The sequence below is a fragment of the Gobio gobio genome (genome assembly GCF_949357685.1).
Source record: "Gobio gobio genome assembly, chromosome: 3".
NCBI classification, from domain to species: Eukaryota; Metazoa; Chordata; class Actinopteri; order Cypriniformes; family Gobionidae; genus Gobio; species Gobio gobio.
Window position 1 is genome coordinate 43,006,633 of NC_137099.1, and position 16,097 is coordinate 43,022,729.

Consider the following 16,097-nt stretch of genomic DNA (forward strand, 5'->3'; position numbering starts at 1 on the left):
ACATGGAATTCAAGCTTGTTTATGCTGCAAGGAGGTTCAAAGTTATAATCCGACTCTCCTTTCTCTCGCTTCGGGTTGGTTTGGAGAAAATATTTCTGCATTCATGGTTTAAGCAACATAGTTCCCCTGTTCTTTCTTCAGACAGCTTAGTTTCTGGTAGTATTACTTGCTTTGGGACAGTCTCAAAATGGTCCTAGAAGTTTCTCTCATGATTGCCACAGAGGTTTCTGTTAAAACCGTTCCTGACACAGCCAGAAGTTTTTGCATTGGCTGGCCCAGAGGTTCCTGTCTTGACCTCTCTATCCCTGAGCTTAGCGTCTGGCGGGCTTAGCATGGGCGGCCTCACCATGCCTTAGCATCTTGCGGGGCACCTAAGCCCTGGAAATATTTGTGTTTGGTGGTATTACTTATTTGGTGACCACAATACAATTAGGCTACAATATTCTCCACTATATACACACCGATCAGGCATAACATTATGACCTCCTAATATTGTGTTGGTGCCCATTTCGCTGCCAAAACAGCCCTGACCCATTGAGGCATGGACTCCACTACACCCCTGAAGGTGTGCTTTGGTATCTGGCACCAAGATGTTAGCAGCAGATCCTTTAAGTCCTGTAAGTTGCGAGGTGGGGCCTCCATGGATCGGACTTGTATGTTCAGCACATCCCACAGATGCTCGATTGGATTGAGGCACTCGCACCCGGCCATCCACATGATGTAAAATGAAACGTGATTCATCAGACCAGATCCACTTCTGATGCTCATTGCCCACTGTTGCCGCTTTCGGCTGTGGATGGGGGTCAGCCTGTCTGGACCCTTACTGGTCTGCGGCTATGCAGCCCCATACGCAACAAACTGTGATGTACTGTGTATTCTGACACCTTTCTATCAGAACCAGCATTAACTTCTTGCTACAGTAGCTCTTCTGTTTGATCAGACCACACGGACCAGCCTTCGCTCCCCACGTGTATCAATGAGCCTTGGCCACCCATGACCCTGTCGCCGGTTCACCACTGTTCCTTCCTTGGACCACTTTTGATAGATACTGACCACTGCAGACCGGGAACTCCCCACAAGAGCTGCAGTTTTGGAGATGCTCTGTCCCAGTCGTCTAGCCATCACAAATTGGTCCTTTTAAACTCGCTCAAATCCTTACGTTTGCCCATTTTTCCTGCTTCTAACACTTCAACTTTGAGGACAAAATGTTCACTTGCTACCATAGCTGTTGATCCTGGAATCAGTGAATATGGTTGGCCTATCATCTTTACCAGTGTAAACAGAGAATGAGATCAGCAACAGAAAAAACATCAGGCCTCCCCAGCACCTGACACTGTTCAGACAGATCACCCTGGACCTCTGTGAGTTGTACTAAAAATGCATGATATTTTCCCATACATTTATTTGAATTTGAAAAGACTTTAAAATGTACTGCATCGTGATATACAGTATGCACTATATGCTCCGCTAGTATATATATATATATATATATATATATATATATATATATATATATATATATATATATATATATATATATATATATATATATATATATATATATATATATATATATATATGTATATATAAAAGATAATAGGCTACATAAAACAAAAATTTAAATAAAGGACATAACCATAAAATCTGCGAAGTGTGTCGAAACTTCTGATTGGTAATGTATGGCTTTGTAGCATTAGTCTCCATGTATCAACCATGGTATCAACATGCAAGGGTTCACTACCAGCACTCTGCATGCAGAGGGCAGTAAAGAGCCCACTGTTGTTTCACGTTCAAACCAAGCTGCGTACTGGTGTCATCGCTGCTCATTGACGATGGCTTTGACCCGGTTCGAGCGGTTCTTAAGCCGACTGCTTCGAGCTGTGATGTGGATGTTGTTCGCCGCTTTTAAGTTATTTGCACCTCAGCAACGGCATGGAGTTTCGCGACTCCCACCCATCACTAACCCACTTCTGCTGCTCTCAGCGTTGCAGCTTGCCCGAAAGATTCGTCGGAAGGAAGTAAGATGTAAATAAAAACTCCATAAGGCTCTATATCTTGATCATTATAATTAACAGCATGACCGTAGTGACATGTTGATTACACTTTGAATGAGGCTACGGTAAAGATCCTTATTTCACACCACTCAGGAAGAAGGGATGGGACGAGGTGAATTGCAATGAATGCTGGGAGTTGTAGTAGATTCTTAAAAACGTGCAGTTTTATTTATTGTCGTGTATTTTATTTATTTTTACCACACAGCGTAGTTTATTAACATCACAGTTTGTCTTCTGATCATAGTTCAGCTCTCTGTATTAATGTAGGTGATCAGAGTGGGAGCATTTATACACACTAGAGGAATAGTTAGTTTTCAAGGCTGTTCAAAGGTCAGCAACACTTATGAAACCAATAGCTATATTGTTTAGGGATTAACTATGCTACAAAAGTCTCCTATAGGTCTGTGTATCAAGCCAGTTATTTTGTCTGAAAATCAAGTTTAATTTCAGTTCCCCCTTTTAAAAGAAATGCTTGTATAAAAAAATGATTCTAGTGTTAAAAAATAGGTTTATAATGTATAATATAGTAGTTACAAAATATAAGTTTGTGACTCATATATATTTAATAATATATCATACTTAAACTTTTTAATAAACAGGAAAAAAGTATTATAATGAGCTTTTCAACACTAATCTAACTTTCTCAAAGTGACAAATGTTATTACCATCACACAGCATATTTGCACACAATATCAAAAAAGCCTACCCATCATACCATCAAAGGATATGATTAGATTTTTTTCCTCAGACCATGCACTGATGTAACACACACAGATCAGGCATAACATTATGACCTAATATTGTGTTGGTCCCCCTTTGCTGCCAAAACATCCCTGACACGTCAAGGCATGGACTCCACTAGACCCTTGAAGGTGTGCTGTTGTATCTGGCACCAAGGTGTTAGCAGCAGATCCTTTAAGTCCTGTAAGTTGCGAGGTGGTGCCTCCATGGATCGGACTTGTTTGTTCAGCACATCCCACAGATGCTCCATTGGATTGAGATCTGGGGAATTTGGAGGCCAAGTCAACATCTCAAACTCGTCGTTGTGCTCCTCAAACCATTCCTGGACCATTTTTGCTTTGTGGCAGGGCACATTATCCTGCTGAAAGAAGCCACAGACACCAGGGAATACCGTTTCCATGATAGGGTGTACATGGTCTGCAACAATGCTTAGGTAGTTGCTATGTATCAAAGTAACATCCACATGGATGGCAGGACCCAAGGTTTCCCAGCAGAACATTGCCCAAAGCATCACACTGCCTCTGCCGGCTTGCCTACTTCCTATAGTGTATCCTGATGTGTTCCCCAGGTAAGCGACGCACACGCACCCGGCCATCCACGTGATGTAAAAGAAAATGTGATTCCTCAGACCAGGCCACTTTCTTCCATTGCTCCGTGGTTCAGTTGTGATGCTCACATGCCCACTGTTGGTGCTTTCGGCGGTAGACAGGGGTCAGCCTGTCTGGACCCTTACTGGTCTGCGGCTATGCAGCCCCATATGCAACAAACTGTGATGTACTGTGTATTCTGACACCTTTCAATCAGAACCAGCATTAACTTCTTGAGTATTTTGAGCTACAGTAGCTCTTCTGTTTGATCAGACCACACGGACCAGCCTTCGCTCCCCACGTGTATCAATGAGCCTTGGCGCCACTGTTCCTTCCTTGGACCACTTTTCATAGATACTGACCACTGCACAACGGGAACTCCCCACAAGAGCTGCAGTTTTTTTTAGATGCTCTGACCCAGTCGTCTAGCTATCCTAATTTGGCCCTTGTCAAACTCGCTCAAATCCTTATTCTTGCCCATTTTTCCTGCTTCGAACACACCAACTTTGAGGACAAAATGTTCACTTGCTGCCCATTAACAGGTGCCGTGATGAAGAGATAATCAGTGTTATTCACTTCACCTGTATTGTCATAATGTTATGCCTGATGATTATTGTTGTATTTTGAGCTAAATTGACCCCAGGCTGTTATGTTACCCAAATGTATTATTGATAGATATTTACAGTTCATTTTCTATCTTGGAGAACAGACACATTTATCTAAGCATTAAACTATATGATTTATATTCACAATAGATCTGACTTAAGTTATGAATCTGCATCTTTCTACTGTGTGTTCGTCTTTCAGTTCGTTCCCACGCACTTAGTATACATTTGTGGGCTGTAGTGACTTGCATACTGCATTATGCATTCCGAACACCTATTGATTTCCTTCAAATATCTCTAGGTAACCAGTGTTGAAGTGGTCCAGGCCTACATTGACCGTATTCAGGAAGTCAACCCACTTATCAATGCCATGGTGAAGGACAGGTGAGTGAGTTCAAGGGCAAAATCAACCTACATTTCATTCTGACTCTGAACACAATTTTTCATTTGTTCAGGTTTTCGGCAGCACTTCAGGAAGCCGCACAGGTAGACAAACTAATAGAGGAGGAGACGGGAGGAGAGGATGTGTTGGAGGACAGGCTGCCTCTCCTTGGGGTACCCATCACTGTTAAAGAGGCCTTTGCTCTGCAAGGTATATTATATAACTCTTTATTCCAATTTGGTATATGTCTGTAGGATGACACTTTCTGTTTTCTTCCTAACAGGCATGCCTAACTCGACGGGACTGTTGAGCAGACGGGATCTGGTTTCAGGGGCAGATGCCCCATCTGTTGCACTGTTGAAGAGAGCGGGAGCGATTCCACTGGGTGTAACTAACTGCAGTGAGCTCTGTATGTGGCTAGAGTCCCACAACCACCTCTATGGCATCACTAACAACCCCTATGACTTTGAGAGAATTGCAGGCGGCAGCTCAGGTCATTTTTATACACATATACACCTTTTAACCATAGTAAAACTGACAGAAAATCCAACCTGCACTCATTCTTATTTCATAATTACATATTATACAATTGCAGACATGATTGTGCATTTTTATGGAATTTTAGTAGTTTTGCATACACTGTTTTACTGTTAAAGGTGCTCTCTGTAATTTTTTTTATTGAACATGAGCTATGTAAAAGATAAATTCAAAGTTATTTAATTAAAATGTTTATCATTAAAAGCGTTTTACCACTAAAGAAATAAATAGGTTTTAAAACAAAATATGTATATTTACATTTACATTTAGTCATTTAGCAGACACTTTTATCCAAAGCGACTTACAAATGAGAGCAATAGAAGCAACTAGAACAGTCAAGGGCAACAGTTTGCAAGTGCTCAAGTCTCAGTTAATCTAGCACAGAACACACAGGACAGAAGTTTTTTTGTATTTAATTTTTTTTAAATAAATTAGACAGAAAATTCCGTTATTCAATTCAATTCAGTTCAGGTTTTTTGTATAGCACATTTCACAATACATATAGTTTCAAAGCAGCTTTACAGAACATTTCAATTATTTCAATTAATGTATGCACAATTCAGTAAACACTCACACAAGATAATAATCCAGTCATATTATGATTAGCCTAATAAAGCGGCTTTAAAGGTTCACCCAAAAATGGGAGTTCTGTCATTAATTACTCACCCTCGTGTTGTTCCAAAACCATACGACTTTCGATCGTCTTTGAAACACAAATGAAGTGAAATCTGTGAGTTTTCTGTCCCTCCATTGACAGCTACGCAATTACCACTTTGATGCTTCAAAAGTGAAATTCTTAAAGAGATCATTAAAACAAAATTAATCCACATGAATTGAGTGGTATAGTACAAATTTCTGAAATTTTCTGAAGAGCTTTATATGATGTACAGATTGAATTTAGCCCCCTTAAGCTGATCACATGACCAGCCACAATACTCGCTGTATCTCTGTAACCCCCTTATTATCTTTCGCTCACAGGATAAGTTAATATTGGCTGACTGTGTGAATAGTGCATTTTTACAAAACTATTGCTTTTGCATTATGTTGTATCCTCTCCACTAGGTGTCACTATAAGTCCAATATGACAGCCAGGTCAACATGAATAAAAATGTATTGTATTTAACTTGCAGGAGGTGAGGGCAGTATATTGGGTGCTGGTGCCTCTGTGATTGGAGTCGGGTCAGATATCGGTGGTAGTATCCGTATTCCCTGCTTTTTCAATGGCATCTTCGGACACAAGCCATCATTAGGTAAGAAGAATGGGTGCAGTTGTGTGTATGTGTTATTAAGTTGTCTAAAGAGGGAGAATGTGGTTTCTACTGTATATATACTTAACTTTATTATAATTGTAGTAATGTTGATTAAGGCCTGGTTAGGTTAAGGCTAAGGTTGATTGGTTTTCTCTGTACAAACAGGTATCGTAAGTAATGATGGACAGTATCCTCCCACCTCAGGACTGCAGATGGGATTTCTGTGTACAGGGCCTATGTGCCGCTACGCGGAAGACCTGATTCCCATGCTAAGCATCATGGGAGGACCCAATGCAAACAAGTAATATAATATGATATTTACAAAATAATTAGATAGATATGGTCTTCACAGCAACACTGTGAGCTTTTTTACACACATGCTATATGACAGAAATACTTGATTTTGCATCTACACTATGATTCGAAGGTTTGGGGTTTGTAAGGTTTTTAAATCTTCTTGAAAGAAGTTTCATATGCTCACCAAGGCTGCATTTATTTAATAAAAATTAAATAATATTGCAACATTATTACAATTTATTGTGATGGCAAAGCTGGATTTTCAGCAGCCATTATTCTAGTCTTCAGTGTCACATAATCCTTCAAATAATTATTCTAAAATGCTGATTACTTCTTATTATCAATGTTGAAAACAGTTTTTGCTGTTTAACATTTTTGTGGAAACTAGGGTCACGATTCGATACATATCATGATTCTGAACTCACAGTACGATATTATTGCGACATTCCAAAAAATGGGGTAAAGGGTTTACTGTTGATTAAAATCCTGAATTTGGTATTACATTGGGGTGGAAATGAATAGGCTTGGACTTGGTGCTGGTAACCCAATCCATGGGACAATGGTGATATCAGAATACAAATATTCATGATTCTGAAGCTGAAAATACAGAATTATTTTAGACGAATATGATTGCACTCTGTCTCTAGCTACATATATTTAAAATAATGTAGGCCACTGTTTACTGGTAACATAAGATATTTGGTATTATCACAAATATTCCCCCATTGCATTATTTTACATTATATTCAACATTACATATAGTATTTTGACGTAGTACTGACACTAAAACTCTGTAAACTTGAATTTTTTGTCACACAGTAATTACATTTTGGGTGAACTATACACAATATAGATTGTCACTATCCACGATACATATTGTTACATTTTTGTATTGCGCTATATTGTGACACAACATATTGTTACACCCCTAGTGGAAACTGATACATTTCTTTCAGGATTCTTTGATGAATAGAAAGTTAAAAAGAGCAGAATTTATTTGAAATAGAAATCTTAAGAATGTATTTACTGTCATTATTGACCAATTTAATCCATCCTTGATGATTAAAATAGTTTAAGGTACACTATGATACTTTTGTTTAAAATGAGCAAAATTGAAAGAACGAGTCAATAAATCATCAGTGGTAAGTGTTTATATTTTAGACCTGACGGGATGCTTTTCGTGGGAAATTGCGTCACCCGTGCGTGTCTGGTCATATCTGTAAACAGAGTAAATACTTTGGGTATTCCTTTGGGTGTCTGGTTCTTCCCAAAAAAACAACTTCCTGACCCCAAACTTTTGAACGGTAGTGTATTTTCATTATAGTTTCATTATATTTTTTCCTTGCAGTGTGTTCATAGGGTGGCTTTCATCTTACTGTTTTTACTTGAAAATGGCTTCTTTTCAATGTTTTAATCCAGGGGTTCCCAACCTTTTTTGTGCCAGGGACCAGCATATTCATAAAAAAAAATTCCAGGGACCAGTTGTCAATTTGAATGCCTCAATTTTAATTTGCATTGTTTTGAAACATAGCACTGTGTAAAACAGTAACAGTTCACAAAATGTTTCACTTTTCTCCCATACATTTAGGCTTACTTCAAAAGCAACTCACACAGCAGTCACTCATCAACTCGTCACTTGAACCAACTATGAGCTGGGACTAACACAGCTCTGAACTAGCACCCGGTTCATTCTGGTGGAAAAGGGGTATCACTAGCAGGTGGCAGTAATGGCAGATTGTATGAAAATACCAGCCCATTTCACCTGTCAAATCTCTCCAGAACCACTAAAGACAATCACTTCAACAGCAACTCAGTGTTTTCACTCACCAACAGGTGACAACAAAGGCTAGTTGTATGAAAATAAGAGCCAGTTTCAACAGTCAGACAGTTTCAGAACACAATAGCAACACAGTGATTTCAGCCAATCATTTCTAAAAGTATTTTAGAAATTCAGGTCTTGATGAGAGCTGGTTCTGACCATCATCATCTTCAGAATTAGAATTAGAATCAGAATGAACTTCTATTGCCATTAAAATTTTCACATACTACAGGGAATTTGCTTTGGTGTTTTTGTGCATAACAAAATTTTATTTACAGCCTGATCTCATGGAAATGCGTATCTATAGCACAAATTATATTTATTGTTTTTACAAGCGTATGTTATGCAGTTTTCGTGTGCATATGATGTGCATATGATACGCACTTTATAACGTGTTATATGCAGGTAACCCACATCACTAAACCTACCCAAGCTTATTATATGCACGTAAAAACTAATTTAGGCGTATAAATCGCACGATAAATACAATTCGGATCGCATTTCAAGAGAACACTGCATTTACTGAAATTACTATTTTGCCAATTGGAAAATTAAATAGAAAATATATTTCAGGGAGGGGCGTTATGAAAATGTAATGTGCATATATTTACCTTGGAATGGATTGTGCATCCATACTTTGCCATTCCTCGGGTCTTTTTCAGATGGGAAATAACGTTCAAACCAATCAGACGGCTATGTATCAACTTGCCAAGTCCTTCAGCATCCTCGGAAAAACTGGATAAGTTGCTGAACATATCAAAACCCCCTGGTGACGTGGTGACCAACAAGATATGACGCTTTTGTTGCAGCTACGTTTACCGATGTTGAGGATATCAAAACTTGCCGCTGAGCGTCCAACTCACGTTTCTTTCTTTCGAAGAACTCCTCTGTTTTGTCATTGAGAGTTGGGTGTTTGGTGGTGAAGTGTCTCTGAAGTTTTGACGGCTTCATTGCAGAGCATTTCACCACAAATTACACATAATGGATTTGGCACCACGGAATCGCCTGTTGCCGTAAATCCATACCTAATATATGATTCGTCGTATTTACGATTGAAGCTTGACTTTTTTTCTCTTTTTGCAGCTATTTTCGAGTTGGTCATCGTCCTTTCTTTTGCTGGAACGGTCCGCAATGAAATCGACCATGGAAGTTTGCTTGGGCCTGCTCATCTCTCCACATACTTCTCTGTCACTTAACGTGCACCGCGCTCTGCCGTCCGTCAGATACCATATATTTGTATCCATATAGCCAATAAGCAATCGCAAAGCACTCAAACACATTTTTGATCTATTTATTGTTTATGTTTTGGATTAAACAACATGACATGTCAGCACTTAATTTTTTTTTAATAAAAAAAAAGAAAAAAAGACCATTATTCTGGGAATATTTCAAGGCCCTGTACTAATGGGTCAACGGACCGGCACCGGACCGGGGATTGGGAATCGCCCCTATTATGAATGCATCCCAAATGAAAATGTCTCTGTGTCTGTTTCACTCTCTTTAGACTGTCTCTCTCTGCTGAAGTAGATTTGAAAAAGCTGAGGTTCTTCTCTGTTCCCCACAATGGGGGCTCTCATTTAGTCTCTCCAGTGGACGCACAGCTGCTTCAGGCACAGAAGATGGTAAGTAGGTGTGTGTGTGGATGGGCTTCAGTCAACTAATATTTATCTCAAAATGGGCTTTATTTTTAGGTGGTCAAACGCTTGGAGGCAGACCTTGGGGTCAAAGTCCAAGAGCTGTTCATCCCACAGCTCAAATACTCCTTTCAGATCTGGGGAACGATGATGGCTTCACCTGGCAAGGATGGAAAGGTGTGTGTTTTTGGCCATTATGATTTAAATGTACATACAGTTTTCATTCCCTTATTGTACATAACATTGGATATATTAAAAACATTAATATAAAGATATATTGGATAAAAAATTAAACTTGACATTTTTAAAGATGTAAGTCAATTTCAGAAGATTCTTGACTACCATAAGATAACTTTCTCTCACTAAGCAAAGGCTAACTTTAGCTCTTTATTTTCATTCAATTAAGCGTCTTCTTGATGTCTTTGCTATTGTGTAAGTTATAGTTAAGTGTAAGTTGTTTTTGCACTTTTTTCCCATTTCAGCCACCCACCTCCTTTTCAGAGCTAATGAGTAAAGGTGGGAAGAAGGTCTGGCCAGTCTGGGAGCTGTTCAAGTGGATTCTGGGGTTTTCTTCTCACACTATAGCAGCAATAGGTGTGTGATTCAGCAAATGAGCTTGTGCACTTTTAACTGTTCATGTGACTGATTGAATTCCTCGATCCCTTTCGCTCCTTTCACTCCATATATGATAATTGTGTCCCCTTCTGTCTCTTTCCCAGGTCTGGCTCTAGTTGAGCTATTCCAGAGTTCCCATCCATCTTCATTCATTATACAGCAGAAGGAGAGTCTGCAGCAGGAGTTGGAGGAGTTACTGGGCACAGACGGAGTACTGCTGTACCCCTCTCATCCACAGATTGCCCCCAAACACCACCACCCAGTTTTCACGCCCTTCAACTTCTCTTACACTGGTAAGTATTGTTGGTTTTGATCTACTTGTGATCTGGCCATGACACACCAGACCAACATCAAAAAACTAGCAACAACGAAAGCCGACCGTGGCCTCACCTCCCATACACCTGGGTTAAAAGTTGTGTTTGAATACATCGCAAAGACTACAGCCATTGGCCAACTAGTAGGTGTGTTCTGCGCCTGCGTGAGAGAAAATTACAGTCTACATTAGTAGGTGGCAGTAGTCTATTTTCGTCATTCAGAATGAGAAACCTAGACTAGGACTGTGGATACACAACACGTGAAGAAAGCAGCACTTGCTTACTATTTTGAATATAAATAATAATGATAACTTTCTTCATTGAGACGGTCGTGTCGTTATGGAAATATTTGCGAATTTGAATTCTCTGGTAAAATGATGTAAAATCTGAACAGCCTTTTCTGTGTGGCCTCTTGGCTTTCTTATTTGCTTTCCTCACTATTGTTTTTATCTCAAGCTGAACAGCCAATCAAAGCAATCTTTTTCACTGATGCTGATTCAACATGCAAAAAAGCTGCTAACAGTTGAGCTGACAGATGCTCACCCGACTGTCGGCTTGGTGTGTCATGGCATTTATGGGCCATCTTCCCGGAAGAGGTCTAGGCTCTAAGCGGTTCTATTCTCTGCAGGTATCTTTAATATCCTGGGTCTGCCAGTGACCCAGTGTCCATTAGGGCTGAGTGCGGAGGGTTTGCCCCTGGGTGTACAGATTGTGACGGGTAAATTGCAGGACCGTCTCTCTTTGGCTACCGCCCTCTACCTGGAGAAATCTTTTGGTGGCTGGAGGGAACCAGGCAAGACATCAGCCAAGCCTTAATCCATCTCATGCATCTACATCTGCAACAACAGGACCACATAACCAACAACACGTACTGTACCACATATACAGCATGTGTAACCATCCAAAGCTTAGTTACATTTGTTCTGCTCTCTAAGTTAAGTGCAGAATGCATTTTACATTAACTTGACATGTTTTAGAGGGCTGCATTTGTGTTTACCTTGATTTATGAAAACTTTATTGTATTCATAAGAAACTGATTGATTACATGAGACATTTAATAACTTTATAACTTTGTGGGAAATGCTGTATTTCATTTCATAACAGTAAAAAATTTGTTTTGACTTTCATGCACTAAAAACAATGATGTTTGAACAAGCATTTGTGCTGTTCACTGTGTCTTCTTAACAGGCTTTTTCAAGAGCAGGCTCTTTCTTCTGACAAATCTGTTTTATGTTTAGAATATGCCATGAGCATTTTAGATGGAAGACGTTTTGTTGCACTCAAAGGTTGTAAAGCAATCATATTTAAAAGTAAATAACATGCTGGAGCATTTTAAATGTTGGGCATTGGCAGACCTTTGTTTTCTTGGCCTTTATTACTCATATTTTGTTGTGGTTTCTCTAAAAATTTGTTCAAACATTTTGTAATCTGCTGACGTATTAAATAAATCACCTAAAGCAGTATGACTAAATAAAAAGTACTCTTTTAATTTGATTTTCATAATTTGATAATATCTATCTATCTTGAATGCTATATATTTTAATATGGCTTTGGGGGACACTGAATGTTTAACATAAATTCTCAGATATGTCAAACAGGTCAACATCAAACGTCATCATTTCAAAACAATATGGACAACAGATGAAATGAATCTGGGGGGATCATGAATAAAGTCAGATAAGGCTCAACATTTGGATATAAGATATTTAACCCTATCTAACCCTAACTCCCTAAAAAAAAAAAAAAATCACAATTTTCAAAGTCATTCAAATTCCTCCATTACGTTAGATTGTGCCAATAAAACAAGTTTTGTTGAAAAACATGTTGAATTTAAAACCACCACAATTTCTACACATTTCAAGAACCTACAAATGGCTTACTTATGTCTTTGCACAATAAACTGGTATTGGAAAAAGTATTTTAACATTAAAAAAAACACATCAAACTCCTGTTTATACATGATATGATCCTTAGTGTAACATATAAATATAATAACAATTTAAATTAAATACAATCGTATTTTTTTTTTTTTTAAATTGCAGAGTAGAAATGGCTTTTAATATTAAAAATTATCCATTTTCTCTATATTTTGTGATGGTCAGTCCAAAGTCATGCATCTTTTTGACCATAGCACTATGTGACCACAAAGTGACAGCATTACACATTACGCATGTCTATTTCTACACTATTTTGGAAAATTAAACACATTATGAAATTTGAATACTGTTTTAACTAGCAAGTTATTTTGGGTACATTTATTATTATTACTATTATTATTATTATTATTATTATTAGCTCAGTTCAGCCAGTTAAAAATTCACATGTTCCCTTTACTCTTATGTTAGAGAATGATCAGTTGCCTTGCTATCAGTTAGTTTGTCCCCTATACCGCTCTGGAAAAAATTAAGAGACCACTGCAAAATTACCGGTTTCTCTGGATTTATTATTCATATGTATTTGTTTGAGTCATTTTTTTATTTATTCTACAAACTACTGGCAACATTTCTTCCAAATTTCAAAGAAAAATAATGTAATTTAGAGCATTTATTTGCAGAAAATGACAACTGGTCAAAATAATGGGAAAAATTGCCATGTTTTCAGACATGCAATCGCAGCTTTCATTCGTCTTGGCATGCTCCCTCAGTCAGTCAATTTGCTGTTGGCCAACTTTATGCCACTCCTGGTGATAAAATGCAAGCAGATTGGCTTTGTTTAATGGCTGGCGACCCTCTTGCTTCCATTCCAGAGATTTTCCTTAAATTTAGATAAGACTGAGGTATTACTTATTGGACCAAAAACTTGTAAACAGAATCTCTTAGAATACAATTTGAATTTAGAAGGATGTACTGTTAGGACCGCAGGACAACGCTCTAATCCACACAGCCAGGCCGATCAAGGTGTCGATGTAGGACCACCAGATCCAGACCCTTTCATGTCCACCACAATCTCAAGAACCACACGGAAAACCTCTGGAATGTCACCAGCCATTAAATAAAGCCACGCTGCTTGAATTTTTCACCAGGAGTGGCGTAAAGTTGCCCAATAGCAATGTGATCAACTGATAGGGAACGTGCCAAATTTGTTTTCTTCGCATTATTCAAGGTCTGAAAACATGGCATATTTTCTCATTATTTTGACCAGTTTGTCATTTTCTGCAAATAAATGCTCTATTACAATATTTTTTTTTTTTGAAAATTGGAAATGTTGTCAGTAGTTTGTAGAATAAATCAAAAATGTCCATTTTACTCTAAAAGAGGCCTACATACAAATAATAAATACAGAGAAACTGCAAATTTTGCATTGGTCTCTTAATTTTTTCCAGAGCTGTATATATTGGGACTATTTCCATGCATGTTTTTAATCTGTTGTTTTTTCTCTTTCACTTGTTACTGTCTGCACTTTACGGCTGAGCTCAAAACACCTAGGAAATGGAATGAGCGAGACAGGTCCACTTTACAATCAATGCTCTATAGCTGCAGACTGATTAGATACTAGAGCGGTCATTAAGGTTGCACAACACTAAACATAGATTGTAAAACTGCTGGCTTTTAAATCGGGTGTGAGATCTGTAGACGATATTTTCAGGACTTGGTGCTTTGGCAGTCCACAAAATGTATTTTTTTCTGTTTTGTTCCTGCAGTTTTGTATGGCATTCAATAATATTTCTGTGAGGTTTTGCATTCATCCATGTGTTTGTAAAATGTACAAAATCATTTGTAAGCAAATTGACTTTTTATTGAGGTAATTGTGCCGATTATCTATTTGATCAGTTGTAATAGCATTCTAACATCTTTACACTGTATAAAACTGGTTGTTTAAACTTTTTAAAAAAGTATGTTTGTGCTGCCTTAAAATGTTAAGTTTAGTCAACTTGAAATGTGACTGTACTAAGTGACAACTTGAATATTTGAGTTGCCTAAACTTACAATTTTAAGGCAGTACGGACACTTACTTTTTTTTACAGTGTATAGTAGAATTTACCCTAATTCATTGTGAACAGGTTTAAATCAGATGTTTATAAATAATTTCTTGGTTCCGCAATGAAAACCTTCAAAGACCTTAAGATCTCATTATTAAACTATAACGTGATGTTCATGCCTCAGTCAAACGTTTAGGTGCTAATACAACCACACTCAGATGACCTTTAAGCGGCTGTAAGGCTCCCTTTCCAAATTATGGAGATATAGGTTCCAGGACACCTGGAATCGGTGAATAGCTGCTACAGAGGCAGTGTTTCGTATCTGTGGCAACATCGTACTCAGAGACTTCAAAGAGCAATTATTCCAGACCCTATTACAACACACTCATCACCACCATCTCATGCATTTTCATCAGTGTTCAAAGAAAATGATTAACATGTGATTCACTGAACAGGCTGAGTGAAATTGAAGGCTTTTCTAGGAACAACACTTGGCACAGACATGAGAATTACCTGTGCACAATAACGGTGACCACTGTTAACATTTTTTTTTTCTTCATAAAAACACATGCTCATTTGAATTTGCATTTATTTATTTTTTCATTTAGCCTACTCGTTGCTTTACCATTAATTTTGACAAAAAAATATTTGTCAAATGATTTTGCGTTCTCTCGCAAATGTTTGTGTTCCCCTGAGAAGCTTTATGTTCACTTGCAAAGAACACAAACTTTTTGTGTGAGTGTTTTGTTTTTTTTTCGAGCTATCGCAAAGTTTCTCAGGGGAACGCCAAAGCAATATTCAAATAATTTTTCCACCCATCTCATTTTTTTTTTCTTCACCATGTCCGTTTTGGGGCTCCATACTACGTCATCTATCACCTCTGGTAGGGCTTGAAGGTCTCAAATACTCATTATTTAGAGCATGAATATTATATGAACATATTTATTTGCATTATTTTTTTTTTCAATGGTGCAAAAGTCCACAAAAAGACAAGCTTATTAGATAAAATATCTGCATTGTGATATAGTCAGAAACCTAATAATGTGTCAGAAATCGAATTAGCCTATGTGAATGCAATTGCAATGCTAAAAAAGTGCCATTTGACAATGGCTACTAAAAGTGGTTTAATATAAATGTGCAATCACTGTAATGTGAATTGTTAGTGTCAATCAGTGTGATAAAAATTTGTTTATGCAAATGTAAAAGTGGTTCGTGTCTGTTTTGATCACAGACGAGGAAAAAATTATGCAAAAAAATGGCAATATCAACAATATGATAATGCAATATAAAATCTGGGTTGACTGGTTTGTTTGACCATTTTAACTACTTAAGAAGTATGTCAT

General features: G+C 37.9%; 1 protein-coding gene across 3 annotated transcripts; it reads left to right on the forward strand.

Moving 5' to 3' along the window:
* Nucleotides 1–1,762: 1,762 nt before the first annotated feature.
* Nucleotides 1,763–12,567, forward strand: faah2a (fatty acid amide hydrolase 2a). Of its 3 annotated transcripts, none has more exons than XM_079811821.1 (11): nucleotides 1,763–2,018; nucleotides 4,289–4,371; nucleotides 4,443–4,579; nucleotides 4,653–4,862; nucleotides 6,037–6,156; nucleotides 6,322–6,457; nucleotides 9,777–9,894; nucleotides 9,964–10,083; nucleotides 10,389–10,500; nucleotides 10,626–10,814; nucleotides 11,464–12,567. In XM_079811821.1, the coding sequence occupies exons 1-11, from the start codon at nucleotides 1,833–1,835 to the stop codon at nucleotides 11,649–11,651; spliced, it is 1,599 nt and encodes a 532-aa protein (XP_079667947.1). In that variant the 5' UTR covers nucleotides 1,763–1,832; the 3' UTR covers nucleotides 11,652–12,567. The 3 variants fall into 3 exon arrangements, with proteins under 3 accessions (XP_079667947.1, XP_079667949.1, XP_079667948.1); XM_079811823.1 differs by having other exon boundaries at nucleotides 1,776–2,025; nucleotides 11,464–12,328; XM_079811822.1 differs by having other exon boundaries at nucleotides 1,781–2,018; nucleotides 4,653–4,769; nucleotides 11,464–12,328.
* The last annotated feature ends 3,530 nt before the right edge of the window (nucleotides 12,568–16,097 follow it).

Coding starts and splice junctions, on each gene's coding strand:
- faah2a (XM_079811821.1), top strand. CDS start 1,833: ATGGCTTTGACCCGGTTCGAGCGGTTCTTAAGCCGACTGCTTCGAGCT. Junction 4,372..4,442: donor AATGCCATGGTGAAGGACAG/GTGAGTGAGTTC, acceptor TCATTTGTTCAG/GTTTTCGGCAGCACTTCAGG. Junction 6,458..9,776: donor GGAGGACCCAATGCAAACAA/GTAATATAATAT, acceptor CACTCTCTTTAG/ACTGTCTCTCTCTGCTGAAG.